This window comes from Chelonoidis abingdonii, chromosome 9, assembly GCF_003597395.2.
Source record: "Chelonoidis abingdonii isolate Lonesome George chromosome 9, CheloAbing_2.0, whole genome shotgun sequence".
Taxonomy (NCBI): domain Eukaryota; kingdom Metazoa; phylum Chordata; order Testudines; family Testudinidae; genus Chelonoidis; species Chelonoidis abingdonii.
In genome coordinates, this window is record NC_133777.1 from 16,213,442 (window position 1) to 16,228,924 (window position 15,483).

The following is a 15,483-nucleotide window of genomic DNA, read 5'->3' on the forward strand; positions in this document are numbered from 1 at the left end:
CATGGGCCTCCTTGAAGGGTTATGTCAGATTTGTATGCTATTGCAGCTTTGTTATTTGTATTTAAGTAACACTGCACTTTGTGGTCAGGAATCTAATCTGTTCATTTGTGATTTACAGAACATTGCAAAGTGGGATGTGTATCATGTTAGGCACTGAACCTCAGTGTGCAAAAGCAGACCAGATTTTGGCTTTTTCTTCCAACAGTTTAGCCAAAATGGACACTTCTATGTACTTCTGTTAGCGAGCATAGGAAGAGAAGAAACTCTGTCATTCTACATGTTCATCTTTGGTTGAGTGGAATAATGAATCCGACAATGAAATGAAACAAATCATTTTAGGAAAAAGTAATTGTGATATGAAAAAGACAAATACAAAATGAAATTCACTCAGTTCAGCCCTGAAAGTTTGCTGATAGTAAAAATGAATCAGAAATATTTAGGGTAACTTAGGAAAGAAACAACTTGCATCAGTGAAAAACAGTATTCACATTTTTAATTACTTATAAGAGCCTCCTGATTGTATTCCATTAATTTTATTTTAAATTAAATTAATCACAGCTATCTGAGTTATGTTTTATTTTCCCAAGGTTTAGTGACCTAAGGTTTGTTCGTACAAAAGAAGTGCTGTCAGGTGACCTGCCACTGCTGCCCAGTGAATTTGAAGATTTAGTTCGAAGACATTGTATGGAAGCACATGACATTCTTCAGAACAAGTCAGTACGGTATATAAGAATCTAGATGACTAGAATATTCTTGGAGTAGAATTGTACAGGTAACTGCAATGGGGAAATGCACAAAAATGTGAATCTTCATTTGTTTCTACAAAACTCAAAGTTTGCATGTGCGATTATATAAGTGCTAAGTATTATCACTGACCCATCTCTTTCTGTCTTCATGCAAACAAAATTGAGATTTTTTTTTAATGAAACACCCCAGGAAAGCTATGGTAATTTTGCTAGAGTAGGGACTACATTATGTGGCCCATTATATTATTATATTATCAATAATAATATTATATTATTATCACTAGCCGCATGCACAGAATAATAGTCTGATGCACAAGTTACTGGGTTTACTTATCCAAAAGGTATGCGCACACATTGCAACTGTGCTCACATTTGAAAAATTGACCCTAAATTCCAGAATGAAGCCTTGTACATTATCATATTTGTATTAGTTTTGATATTAGCAGTATTTACAAACTGTTGCTGTTTTAGTTGATCATCCAAAGCTAAACTTGATAGGCCAAATTGTGTAGTCAAGGAGGGAGCACTGCAGAATTCTGCCTGTAATACTCATGTGCTGTTACTATAGTATAATACATAAAATATTTAGTTTTTAAAAGACAGTTGAAATCCTGCCCCCACTGGCTTCAGAGGAGCCAGATATCAGATGCAAAGTCCATGATACAGAACTTAGTTGCAGACTAATGATCCCCAGTTGCTACATAAGGGCTCAGTCCTGTTCTCAGTGAAATGAATCTATAAATGGCTTAACTCCCATTGACTTCAGTGGTGCGCAGTTAGTCCCTAAGGGTCTGATCCAAAGCCCATGTCATCAGTGGAATACCTCTCATGGGCTTCAGTGGGTTTTGGATCAGGCCCTACGTCCTGAGGCATTGGCTATATGGAAAATGTTGAGACAGAGCCAAGGCATTTATCTTTCAGGCAAGTGACATTGATTGTGTGGCAAGGTTGTGTTTTAAACCTGTAGTATTTTAAGTATTCACAAACTAACCTAGAGAAAGGAAGCCATCTAACTGATGAAAGTTTCCAACCTTTAGGAATGTGGGCATCCATCCTAACAGGATTTGTTGGCTGCATCAGTCTCTTCTAGAGCTTTTCATCCAGGAACGTTTTTTATTTTTTTTTTTATTTTTAAAGCAGGCTAATAATCTTGTTTACTTCAATCCATTCAGAATGAATTAAAGAAATAAATGTTGGAGGCCCTGGGATCTTCAGGTGTCTCCTCTGAGCTTCAGAACTTTTTTCTGAAATTGGTAGCATTAGCCTCAGCCATTTGGCCTCCCCTATATGAAGTATTTGAAATCAGCAGGGCTTGGACTGAAGGTTTTATTCTGCTCACAGAGGCGTTTGAACGCAGAGTTGGCTGTGAATAGAATAGAATTGTCTATCTTTGAAAACTGCTTATTTCGTCTTCAGTTCTCTACAAATCCTGCCTGAGTCCTGTACTTTTCAAAAAGTTCGCAGGAAAGATATTGAGCAGCTCAGACTCCACAAGTCCCAGAGCCTCCAGGGTTTGAGCTTTTTAAATTCATTTTAAATTTTTAAAAATTATAGAGGGTCTGGGCAGCTTATTAACAACAAGTATTAAACTTGAATGACCTTGACTACGCCCACAGGACCACCAAGTTCAGCACTGGTAAAGCTCCAGATCCAGGGCTGTCCGGTGGGTGGAGGTGGGGGCAATTTGCCTCAGGCCCCGGGCCCTGCAGGGACCCCCATGAGAATATAGTATTCTATAGTATTGTAACTTTTTTTTAAGGAAGGAGTCCCCGAAATTGCTTTTCCCCAGGCCCCCTGAATCCTCTGGGCAGCCCTGTCCAGATCCAGCACAGCACTTGAGCGAGTGCTTAACTTTAACTACATGTGCAGCCCCCTGAAATTTGAATCAAGACCAGAGGGAAGAGGTAGAGGGACCTGAGTCTTGATACCTGTTGTCAAACACTGGTTGTAAATTCAGCTGAAGACAGAGCCTTATCCTGCCTCTTCTTTCTCACATTCTCTTCCCTTTCTATCTGTCTTCCTTCCTCTTTGTTCTAGCTCTTTCATTCCTTAGCTCCCTATTCATCTCCCTTTCAGACTGCATCCTCTGTTCCTATTCTGCTGCAGTCACCCAAAAAAGTCCTCCCATCCCTTGGGATGTGTCATGTCACAGACACCTGTATCAGCTCCCCCATCTCCACTGAGGCTCCAGGCATAGGCCTGTGGAATTGGTGTCAAGAACCATTTCACACAGGAATGCCATGAATTTGCCATCATGGTTTTTATGGGTTTAAATTAAATTTGCTTTTTGGATATTTTAAACACAATATAATATTTATAAAAATCCATCTGAGGGGATTGAAAACTGTTTCACACTGAAAATTGTCATGCTAGACCAAACACTACTTATTTGGTTTTGTGTTGATAGACTAAGCACTATCATTATATGTTAAAGCCAGCACTATAGACCCCCCCATACAAGTAGGCATCCCCAACTCAAGCAATCAATATCTGCAAGGTTTTGGGTCCAACTTTATTTAATCTTTAGGTAAAGACCAGTCTCTTCTACACAGCTGAGTTTTGCTGGTCCCTTGGGTGACTGCTTAGTGCAGGTTTCATTACATACAGCACATTAGGTCTATAGGGTTTTTAAATATGCTTTGTATTTTATTGCAGGTGGATCCCAACTTGTGCATCCCTCTTTATTGATCAGAAGGAAAGGTGGCTTCATTTGGCACCCCAGAGTGACTATGATTCCCCTAAGCAAATTGAAGAGTATTTTGCTTCTGTTGCAAATCTCATGTCATTACAGCTACGTGAGATGGTTATTAACTCTTTGGAAGACCTTCTGGCATTTTTTATGATACACAAGGTATATGGAATGAAGTGACCTGCTGCTGTTTCTTTTCATTGTGATGTAGAAATAGGAATCGACACATTCTTCAAATCAAATACCTTTTCGGGGTAAATGCCCAGGATTCCTCCTGCCTTCCAAACCTATGGCCTGATTCTATAAATCCTTGCTGGTATTCGGTAGGACTTCTTGTGTGATCAAGAGCTATTCACTTGTGTAAGAGTTTGCAGGATTAGGACCATAAATAGCAAGTTCTAAAAGTTTTCAGCTATTGATGTGCATTGCTGTAGTGTTGCTGTTTAGATAGGCCCTGATCTAGCAAAGTATTTTAGCACATTTAGCTTTAAGCATGTAAGTAGTCCCATTGAAGCCAAAAGTGCTTAAGTGCTTTGCTAATTCTGTCCCATAAAATCATACGTGTGTACAGGCAATAACCACTTATTAATATATGGTGCTATGACTCCAGCACGAGTGCCTATCATTTCTTCCCTTCAGTAACATGGTTGTGTCAGTAGTTAAGTATCACCCAGGATCTGCTATAATCCACTATGCAAAACATTTGTAAATAGCACAAATTTGGCTGGATTATGGCAAATAGCCACAGAAGCATATTGACAAAGTGTGGTGCTGCACCTGCCTTGTGCTAAGTGTTGCATCTGGATGATGATGATTTATGATTTGTTTTGCGGTAGCTTCTAGGTCAGGCCCCCAGACATTGTGCCAGGTGCTGTGCAAATAATTGGGATGCAAACAAAATAATTAAAAACTAAATAATTAAAAATGATTATCACTCATTAAGGGTTTGATTCTGTGAGGTGGTCAGAGCTCTTCTTCCATTGAATCAGTGAGGACTGAGAGTGCTCAGTACCTTGAGAGATCAGGCTCCAGCGCAGGATGAAGATAGCCGTGGTGCAATGTATTAAAAGATCTCTATTTATATATGGGATTTTAAGTCATTTTAAATTACTTTTGAGTTGTGCGTATTATACTCAATTAGTTCAGCATTTATTGTTTTTGTGCTTTTTTCCCTTGAGGCTGGGAATGACTTTGGAGAACCATATCAAGAAATGCAGTTCTTTGTCCCTCAAATACTAATAATCAAACTCAATGTGGAGGAACCCAAAATTGTGTTTCAGCCCCTTTGGGAAGATTGTTGGAATTTAATCTACCACTGCTTCATGGAGATCCTGCGGAGTTCGGAGGGACTTCCTAAGGTACAGGGTAAAAGAAGGGAGATGGGCTCTATTGTGCAGAGAATGCTGCATGCAGAATGGAACCTATAAGTCAGCCTTCAGTTAATAAAGTGCTGAGTGTGGTATAAAAACTCCGATACAGAAGAAAAATAGAGTTATGTATCAGTAGCTGGGGAAGCTTTATGATTATAGTAGAGAACATAGAAAGGATTCCTGCTCACATCCAAGCTGCTTTACTGCTTTGGTTTGATCTCACGTACAGTTCACAAACAAGGAATATGTATTGTCAAGTGAAAGTTATTCCAACAGTATAAATAATTATTACCTCTGCTCTCTGCTACTTTTCTTACAATAACAGATTTTTGTACAACTGTTCTAAGTGGGAACACTTTATCTTTCATGACAATTGGAAAAGTGCACATGATCTGATTATATTTTCCCATTTATTCCACTCTATTATATAAAAATGTCCTCTGGGATTCTTTAATGTCCCGGAGTTAAATGTTCATAAAGTCAACCCAGTTTTTAAACATAGGCTCCAACAGAGCATCAGAATCTTGCATTTGAGTGCTCAGATCAGTATTTAGGAATGCAAATACCAATGCCTAAAAGCATATTGGATGCCACTGAATGCCTGCTCAAGTGTCTAAATATGTGATATTTGAACTCCAGTAGCCCAGTTAGTATTTTGAGCTTACTCCTGACTATTGTCCTGTTTCAGCAAAGCATCAAAGCATATTCCTAAAGTGCACGTTTAATTGCTTTGCTGAAGCAGGGCAGTATAGTGCAGGATGCTGTTTCTGCCAGATCACTAGATAGGTAGAATTCTACACTTCTAGCCATGATGCGAAATGCCCTTGCTTTTCCTGTAGTATGCTGTATTTGTGTTGTGGGGTTCCTTCTAGGTAGAAATGCAACTCTTTCCAGAATTAAAAAAAGATGACCCCACTCTTCGTACAGTGAAAGTGGATGAATCTTTGGTTTCAAAATATGTGAACAAAACTGCCAGGATATTTGACAGCAACGTGGTTGGTCCACAGAAGTAAGTTTTTGCTTTTAACTTTGTTGCTTATCTGGATCCACCAGCATGTTAAGGCAGTGTCAGTGTCATTTTTGCATGTTTACTTCCCATTGCCATGAAGCCTAATTTTGGGATCTTGTGTTTGATTTACGTTCTTCTGTGTTTAAGGTACTTAAATGTGTACAAGAAATACAGTGATCTTTTGAACAACAGTGCAGAACAAGACATTACTGGTTTTTTGAAGGAAAGCCATTCCCTAGATGATTTCACTAAGGTAACATCTGACCGTATTATTATTACTAATCACTCATACAACAGTCAACATTTACGTTGCAGTTTACAGACACAGATCACCACAAGTTTTCCACCCCATGCTTTCTAGTCTAAGGGCTGGTCTACACTACGGGGTAAAATCGATTTTAGATATGCAATTTCAGCTACGTGAATAACGTAGCGGAAGTCGAATATCTAAAATCGATTTACTCACCCGTCCTCACCGCGCGGGATCGATGTCCGCGGCTCGCCATGTCGATTCCGGAACTCCGTTGGGGTTGGTGGAGTTCCGGAATCGATATAAGCGTGCTCAGGGATCGATATATCCCATCTAGATTAGACGCAATATATCGATCCCCAAACAATCGATTTTAACGCGCCGATACGGCGTGTAGTCTAGACGTGGCCTAAGGCAGCGGCAGCTCCAGGCACCAGCATTCCAAGCTTGTGCCTGGAGTGACAAGCCACGGGGGGTGCCCTGCCGGGTCCCTGTGAGGGTGGCAGTCAGGGAGCCTTTGGCCGCTTGCCTGCGGGAGGTCCGCCAGTCCCGCAGATTCAGCGGCAATTTGGTGGCGGGTACACCGAAGCTAGGGGACAGGGGACCTCCTGCAGGCAAGCCACCGAAGGCAGCCTGCCTGCTGTGCTTGGGGCAGGAAAAAAGCTAGAGCCGCCTCAGTCTAAAAGCATGATTCACCCTTGTAGGTAAAGAGGAGTCGGGACAATTTACATCCCCTACTGCCTGTAGGGGGGCCAGGTTATGTGCCAGGTTATGCTGGGGAGGGCAAAGCTATGTTCCATGCAGAGCCCCACTAGAGGAGGCTGTCCAGAATGTGTCCTGACCAGCACATCCTCTCTTTATCCCTCTGCTTCCCTCTCCTTAGCCAAGCCCACCCGCTTTCTATGCTGCTCCTGCTGGGCTGAGTGCAGTTTTTGCAGGCACTTGTGCCATGGCATCCATGTGGACTTTTCATTTTCGGGGGCCTCCTGGGGTTCCGGAGTTGAAGGTGATTTGAGCCCTAAATGGGTAAACATGGATTGTTATTTCTGTTTAAAATATATTATATTATATTAATATATATGGGACAGATAATTCTTTGCCGTTATGTAGCATTTCCCATCTGTAGAGTCTAAGGAAACTAATAGGATTATTCTTTTCCCTTTTGTAGAAGATTGACAGTTTAACAAAACTGAAAAAAGAAATAGCCTCCATGCATGTCACTGTCCCTCTCGCCATGTTCTGCCTGGATGCTTTAAAGCTGAATGAGGAGCTTTGCAATCGGGCCCAAAAACTTAAAAATAAGCTGATTGAGTTTGAAGTGGATGAAAACAGGGAGTTAAATAAGAGGTACACATATGTGAGAATTCGTGGCTATCACTAGATTTGTGCGTTGATGCCGTATACTAGTGCCTGTGTACATTGCTGAGATAATTTTATTCATCTGCTGGATTTGTACAGGTATATCCACAGGCTTCTGTAAATTAACAGCATTTCACTGGTTTGCAAGGACTCCATGTTGTGTATGTAAAGTTGACCTGAAATGTTCTTTAAATAAATATTTTTTTAAAAAAGTTCCTGAGTCAGGTTCTACCTGGATAGATCTGAAAATCACAATGAAAATATTTGACAATTATTTCCTTTTTTACTGATTTGCTAGAAGTTAAGTTGAGGGTTCTGTGTTTCCCCTGCAAGAACTAATGCCCATCTAAAGCAAGGTAAGAATCGTAGTTCCCTGTTCAGCATATCGAGATGTCTGAGATGTCTTCTGTAAGAAAGACACAGGCTTTGAACTCCAGTTTTAGCCAGTGAAAAGTTTACTTTACAATGAATTTAGCTTTAATCTACTGGTATACTTGTGCTTCACTTGAAAGAAATTCCTTTCCTCATGAGTAAATATGGATGGTTACTCTTGGAATTGGGTTGTACTTGTGTACTGTGCATGTATGGATAACAAAAGTGCTTAGTCCAAACCTCAAACAAGAAAATACATTGCTGGGAAATGATATATAATGGTTGTCTTTTTTTCATCTGTATTTTTTTCCATTTTTTGTCCACGTTCATTTGGGGGGGAGTAGTTTGAGGATCTGGGGGTAAATGTTATCTTTTTGCCCAAATTTCATGCAGGATGCTTAGTTCTGTAGATGTCAGGAGAATAAATGAGCTGCTGATTTCTGCACTTAAGGATGCCTCTGTATGTAAGAGTTCAGCTCCTGAAACAGAATATTATAAATCTGTGGGAGGGAGCAGTTAACTTGTTTGTGTTAGCAGTGGCAATTTAATGCCAATTTAACAAGCATTCTACTGTCTGGATACTTCAGTCTTTGAAAGAGTGGTAGGATGTTGGAATTGAATGCCCTTAATTATTCCATGTCTATTATGTGTATTAATGAGAATATCTTGTTTGTAAAGATGCATTAGTATCCTTTGACACGCAATCTGCATTCATGAGATCCTGCACCACTCTTCATGAATAATAATAATCGTAATTATGTGTCTGCTGTCTTTTTTGTTGTAGCATTTGCAATCAATACAACATAATCGCAGACAAAGTTAGTGAGGTGCCTTTGAACACTGAAGAGCTGGTAGAGCTTACAGCATACTTAAAAAAAGCCAGTGAAGTTACTGTTTTTAAACTGAGACGTGAGATCTCTGAAGCAGCCTACAGACTGGAATTCTTGATGGACTATGCTGATCTGTCTTGTATGTTTAAAAATATGGTATAAAAAAATGTCCCTGGCAAAAATGTGTATATGTATCTGTCTGTATACACACTCATATATATATATAAAATTAGGGCTTCTATTTATTGTTTATCAAAGGAAGCTAGATAAACTGTACAACTTCTACTATGCTAATGAAAGGTTTCAAAAAGAGGCAAATGGCAAGACAAAACGATTTTCTAGATAGAAAAGATGTGTAAAAGAAGGAAGATTCCCCTCTCCTCTGCTCTGCCCACACATTCTTCCTTCTCTATGATCTCTCTCTCTCCCTGGCTGCAGCGCTGGCTGTACACCTGGTCTGATTGGGGTGTAGCAATTCCAGTGCTGGTGATGCAGCGCTGCTCATCAGGTGTGGACACCAACAGTGCTGTTATTGGCCTCCAGGGTATTAAGAGGTATCCCAGAATTCCTGTCCACAACAAACCGGAAGAATGGCTGAACGACCAGCTCTAAAAAACAAACACAGCTGCTCTTTGCTCCAGCGAGCGGCAAGCCGAGGAGGGGAATTGCTTTGGAATGTTCACAGCTGTTTGTTTGAGGGAGAGGGTGGAGTCCGTGTTGAGCAGCTGCTTATGTGGTCTGAAGGCTATTTAGGAGTGCATAATTTGCATTTAGTGAATAAGAGAGGGGTGGGGAAGGGTCAAAACTTTTTCAAAATGATTGAAGTAGCTGTTGTGTATCTTCTAGTCCTTAGAACTTGCAAGGCAGGGAGCTGAGAACAGCTGCTAGTGTTTGCTTGAGGAGAGAGAAACAGCACGGCGGCTGGGGTGGGGGGGGGAGAGTCTGTTGGAGAAGCTGCTTATCTGGTCTGAAGCCTTTTTTGCATTTAAGAGTGATTGAGAGAGGGGTGGGGGAATGGCCAGAATTTGCAAGGCAGGGAGCTGTCACAGTGTCTGCTCAAAAATCCACTCTCTCTGTCTCCCCCACGCTCCCTGTCCACACTCCACCCCACCCCCCTCTTTGAAAAAGCACGTTGCAGCCACTTGAACGCTGGGATAGCTGCCCACAAATGCACCACTCCCAACAGCGCTGCAAATGCTGCCAAATGCGGCCACACTGCAGTGCTGGTAGCTGTCAGTGTGGCCACACTGCAGCGCTGTTCCTACACAGCTGTACGACCACAGCTGTAACTCCCAGCACTGCACATTTCCAAGTGTAGCCAAGCCCTAAGAAATCTATGAACTGACAACTCTTTCTGAGAATTTTTATAGTATGTGCAGTGATTCAGCTAACATTCTTCACCACTGTACTGGCAAAATCTAGTACCCTGGCATGTTATTTATTAAAGATATTTCTGTCCGTTTAATAAATTGCTGCAAGGGTTTTGAGGGTAATTTGAAAATAGTTTAGAAATGAAAATCAGTGCACCTCTAAGGGCTTGTCTATGCCTGGATATTTAGGACACACTTATTCTGGGATCAGAATGCCTTTCTCTGGTTTAGCTTATTCACCTTAGCTAAATTATACCAAATAGCTATAGCAGAATTGTTATTTGGAATAGCTATGCTGGTCAATTTCACCCAGGTAGTCAAGGCTTCATGTAGCTAATGCAATATTTCTGAGCTGATGTCAGTATTTTGTGATCACACTAAACTATTTAAGGAAACAAAGCTCAACAGCTAAATCCACATCTGGGTTGTTCAAAGGTATCTAGGAGAGTTAAGTACCCTTGAACTTCCCAGGCCACACCTTTTAATAGGCTGTATTTGAGGTACTTACTGGTACTTATCTTTTACATTACCTTTACTCAGGAAGAATTTCCAGCGGAGGGTGACTAAAAGCTGAGTAGCACTGGCTCACGTTTTGATGATTCTGGCTTTGTTTTTGTTTTGCCGTATTTTAATTTTATCCTTTTCAAATGATCTGTCTCTTTTGGAACATGGAAGAGCACTGGCATAAATGAAGGTAGAAACAGACTCACAGTTTGTCAACCAACTCTAATTTACATGAGGACAGGGGTGAAAGTAACTTAAAGGACTTACCCGTAGTCCTGAGCAGGAATGTGGACTCAACCGGAAGAGACATGGCCTCAACCTGAAGAGGCGGGACCTTTAAATAAAGATTTAAAGGCCCCGCTCTGGCTGTGGCTGGGAGCCCCAGGGCTTTTAAATCACCCTCGGAGCTACCAGCTGCAGAGGTGGCTGGGAGCCCCGAGGTTAAGGGGCAATTTAAATGGCCCAAGGCTCTGGCCGCTTCTACCGCAGCATAGCTCCGGGGCTCCCCGCAGTGGCAGGAGCCCCAGGCCCTTTAAATTGCCGCCTGAACCCAGCTGCTGGAGTCCTGGGGCTGAGGAGGCAATTTAAAGGGCCCGGGGCTCCAGCCGCTGCAGGGAGCACTGGACCCTTTAAAGTGCCAACCTGGCGTCTGATCCGGCACAGCATACTGGTACTCCATTCTGGACCGGACCAGCTTACATTCACCTCTGCATGAGGATCATGCTAGGCCTGATTTTGAGACCAACTTGGTCTGCAGTTTTACTCCACAAAATTACAAGTGAAAACAATTGCAAAAGCAAAATGACACCCTAGATTATTTGTGCTTGCAACATTCCACTCACAAAAATATGGATGCCACTTTTTTAAAGATGTGTCATTTTTTCCTGATGTAATCTGAACTGTTTTGCTTACTCTTCATAATGACTACTTGTACATCACTGCTCAAAGGATAATTTCTAAAATGTTGTTGTTTTTTTTAAATTATAGCTGAGGACATAAAGCTGAATAGTACTGTTTTTCACTGGCCGGACCAGATTGAGATAATCTTTGAAAATAGCAGAGCCCAGTTGTTTAGCAGGAGAGATCATGCAGAGGTTTCTCTGGTTAAAAGGTATGCTATTAAACTAGGACATTCTCTTGAACTAGGAATTTAAGCTTAATTAAGCAAGAGAAATGAAAACACTTTGGACCAACAAAAAGGGATGTGTTGTCAAGCCAATAGAACTGCTAGTGGGAGGAAAATCTGTCTTCTAGTACTATGGGGTTTTAAACCATGTTTCAGAAAAATATCTCTAAGCCAGATAGGCTAGATTTTTTCCCTATTCCTGAATAGGTCTAAAGGATGGAAGGAAGGATGGAACTAGGATTTTCATAATTTCATCCCATTATTCCTCATTACATCCCCATATACTATGCCAAAATCTTATGTTCTCTCCTCGTTGTTTGTACCTTTCATACATCAGTAGAAGGCAGCAAGGACTAGTCAACTGAGTATGGAACTAAGTTTTAAAATGAGTCTTGAGTTCTCATACTGTCTCTAGCACTAATTTACTGCATGGATATGGGCAAATTAATTTACCTTTGTGTCTCACTGTCCTCATCTGTGAAATGAGAACCTGATACGGCTGTGTCATGGTATAATTCCCCACTCTGAACCTTAGTGTCCGAAAGATGGGGTACCAGCATGAATTCCTCTAAGCTCAATTACCAGCTTAGTACTTGTAGCGCTGCCACCAACCAGGAATTCCAGTGCCTGGGACACTCTGGTCCCCCCAAAGCCTTGCCCGGGGAACCCCAAGACCCAATCCTCTAGATTTAACACAAGGAAAGTAAACACCTTTCCCCACTGTTGCCTTCCCAGGCTTCCCTCCCTGGGTTACCCTGGGAGATTTACTGTGATTCAACTCCTGAATCTTTAACAGAGAGGAAATTCACCTCCCCCTCCTTCTCTCTCCCCCTCCCAGACTCTCTGAGAGAGAAAGTAATCCTGACATAGAGAGAAATTACCTCTCTCTCTCCCCCTTCCTCTTTCTCCCCCACATTCCCTGGTAGATCCAGACCCTGTCCTCTGGTCTCACACAGAATAAAAAACAATCAGTTCTAAACAAGAAAAACAAGAAAAGCTTTTAATTAAAGAGAGAGAAACAGTAAAAATTTATCTTTGTAAATTTAAGATGGATTAGGTACAGGGTCTTTCAGCTATAGACACTGGGAATCCCTCCCAGCCTAAGTATACAAGTACAAATTAAAATCCTTTCAGCAAAATACGAATTTGAACTCCTCCCAGCCAAATACACATTTGCAAATAAAGAAAACAACCATAAGCCCTGCCTCGGCCTTATCTACCTAGTAGTCACTATTCTGAACTGATAAGAGCCTGTATCGGAGAGATTGGAGAGAAACCTGGTTGCACGTCTGGTCGCTCTCAGAACCCAGAGAGAACAACAACCAACAACTAACAGCACACACAAAAACTTCCCTCCCTCAAGATTTGAAAGTATCTGTCCCCTGATTGGTTCTCTGATCAGGTGACAGCCAGACTTACTGAACTTGTTAACCCTTTACAGTCAAAAGATATATAAAGTACTTCTGTTCTATTAACTCCTACTATCTGTTTATGACAGGCTGTTGTAAGGATTAATTAATGTATGTTTGCAGGGGCATCTTTACTTACAAATCCTAAATGTTGAGGTTAGATTTCACTTGATTATGCCCTTTGTAATTTAAAAAATAACCAAAAACCTGAAAAATGTAATATTACTGAGATGTCTTTGACTCTAATTAGGTGCGCCCAGTTTGAGGCATTACTTGAAAGTTATTTCAAAGAAGTAGAAAGTTACAAGAAACGGGATGTCATGACCATGGAAGAAATGAAGAATAATGTTGAGAAATTTAATGAGTTGGATAAGAATCTGGATAATGCACTAGTGGAATTCGAGGCAAGTATTTATCACTTGGCTTAAGTGAAAAGTTTATTTGTAATGTGTGTTAGGTAAGATAGGTGCTTAGGTTCATTTCCTGTTTTTTCACAGTTATATAGGCACATATATTGGAGTTGGCTTTGAATAATTTTTCCAAGTTCTCAGACATCCATTGCCAATATCTTGCCATTTCCATTACTATTGGTGTTTATTAAAGTTGGTTTGAAAAACTGGACACTCAACAAAAAAATTCATCAGAAATTAATTTCTTTTGGTTTTTTTGTCAAAATTTTGAATTTTAAACTTTTTCTATACCTGCATCATCCTTTCTACTCACAAATCTGGGTCCTTGTGAAGACAGGGTTCCTCAGTGTCTAGGAATAGGAGAAGAAATCAGTGCAGAGATGGCTCTTATCTCTGAACATGGCGTCTAAAGCTCAGGGCTGAGACTCAAAAGTTCTAGGTTCAGTTTCAGACTCTGCCACAGACTTCCTGTGTGACCTTGGGTAAGTCATTTAATCTCCTTGTGCTTCAGTTCCCCCATCTATAAAATGGAGATAACAGTACTTATTTTCTCCCAACCTTTCTCTCTCTTGTTTATGTTGCTTGTAAGCTCTTTGGGGCAAGTTTATGGTCTCTTACTGTGCACATGTACGGCACCTACCATCTGGTCTTACTTGGAGACTTTGAGTGCTATTGTAATGCAAATTAATGAAAACAATCATCATAATGGATAAAATTTACCAATGTGCTTAAGTGACATAGGGTCCTAAGTATGCATGTCACTTCTGAAAATGGGAGTTAGGCTCCTGTGTCTCATTGAAAGTCAGTGATACTGGGAATCCTAAATATCTACGTCATTTTTGAAAATGGGATTTCAAGTTATTAGGGTCAGATTTTTCAAATGTATTTAGGCACCTAAAGATGCTGATAGTTGCCTAATGGGATTTTCAAAAGCCCCTTGGTGCCTAACTCCCTTTTAGGTATCTAAATACCTTTAAATATCTGACACTTAAGCCCTATTGAAAATGTTACTCAATGTTCCTTAATAGGATTCTTACATAACAATTGGACTTCTTAATGGACTTTTTTTTCCTTAAAGGCTATTAATAAAGAAGAGGAGTTACTTGAGCGGGAGAAGAGCCAGTTTCCTTTATTGCAAACTATTATTGTAAATAAACAACCCTTTGAGCAAGTTTGGGTAACAGCTTACAATTTCCATACTAAGTCTGAGGAATGGATGAATGGTGAGGACAAGAACTGGATGAAATATTTCTCACAAAAAGTTTATATGATGAAATTTACCATATTTGAGTTGGCAGAACTTCTGTAGAATTCTGTAGAATTAAGGGGTGGCTCTAGCCATTTCGCCGCCCCAAGCACGGCAGCACGCTGCAGGGGGCGTTCTGCCGGTCCCTGGTTCCGCGGCTCCGGTGGACCTCCTGTAGGCATGCTTGCGGATGCTCCACCGAAGCCGCAGGACCAGCGGCTGCGGGAAGTCCACCGGAGCTGCCTGCCGCCCTCCAGGCGGCTGGCAGAGCACTCCCTATGGCATGCCGCCCCAAGCACGTGCTTGGCGTGCTGGGGCCTGGAGCCGCCCTGTCATAAATGGATAGGTAAGGTAAGGGTTACGTTTCTTTTACCTGGAAAGGGTAACCAAACACCTGACCAGAGGACCAATCCGAGAACTGGATTGTTTAAAGTCAGGGGCGGGAATTTGTATACCAGGGGTCTTTGTTGTTTTCTTAGCTATGAGGAAACAAGTCTTCTTCTAATTCTCTTGATAAAGGAGGAGAGGTTATTTTCCCCTGCTTTTAGCATCCAAGGATTGGAATCTGAAGGGACCCACCCATGCGAGGTGTGGCGGACATACCCAGGAGAGAGGAGAAGAGTCGGCGGGAGGTGCACGCCCCCCAAAGGTATACCTTTGGGGGGCGTGCACCTCCCGCCGACTCTTCTCCTCTCTCCTGGGTATGTCCGCCACACCTCGCATGGGTGGGTCCCTTCAGATTCCAATCCTTGGATGCTAAAAGCAGGGGAAAATAACCTCTCCTCCTTTATCA

The 15,483-nt window shown here is 41.4% G+C and overlaps 1 protein-coding gene across 1 annotated transcript in view; it reads left to right on the forward strand.

The window, feature by feature from the left end:
• The window catches only part of DNAH3 (dynein axonemal heavy chain 3), a 103,693-nt gene that overhangs the window by 14,113 nt on the left and 74,097 nt on the right, over window positions 1-15,483 (forward strand). Inside the window, exons 8-17 of the mRNA XM_032802097.2 lie at window positions 588-713; window positions 3,402-3,597; window positions 4,614-4,793; window positions 5,678-5,814; window positions 5,962-6,067; window positions 7,233-7,411; window positions 8,580-8,764; window positions 11,487-11,610; window positions 13,285-13,438; window positions 14,523-14,667. Coding sequence (XP_032657988.1) covers window positions 588-713; window positions 3,402-3,597; window positions 4,614-4,793; window positions 5,678-5,814; window positions 5,962-6,067; window positions 7,233-7,411; window positions 8,580-8,764; window positions 11,487-11,610; window positions 13,285-13,438; window positions 14,523-14,667 — 1,532 coding nt within the window. The remainder of the gene's footprint in view (window positions 1-587; window positions 714-3,401; window positions 3,598-4,613; window positions 4,794-5,677; window positions 5,815-5,961; window positions 6,068-7,232; window positions 7,412-8,579; window positions 8,765-11,486; window positions 11,611-13,284; window positions 13,439-14,522; window positions 14,668-15,483) is intronic.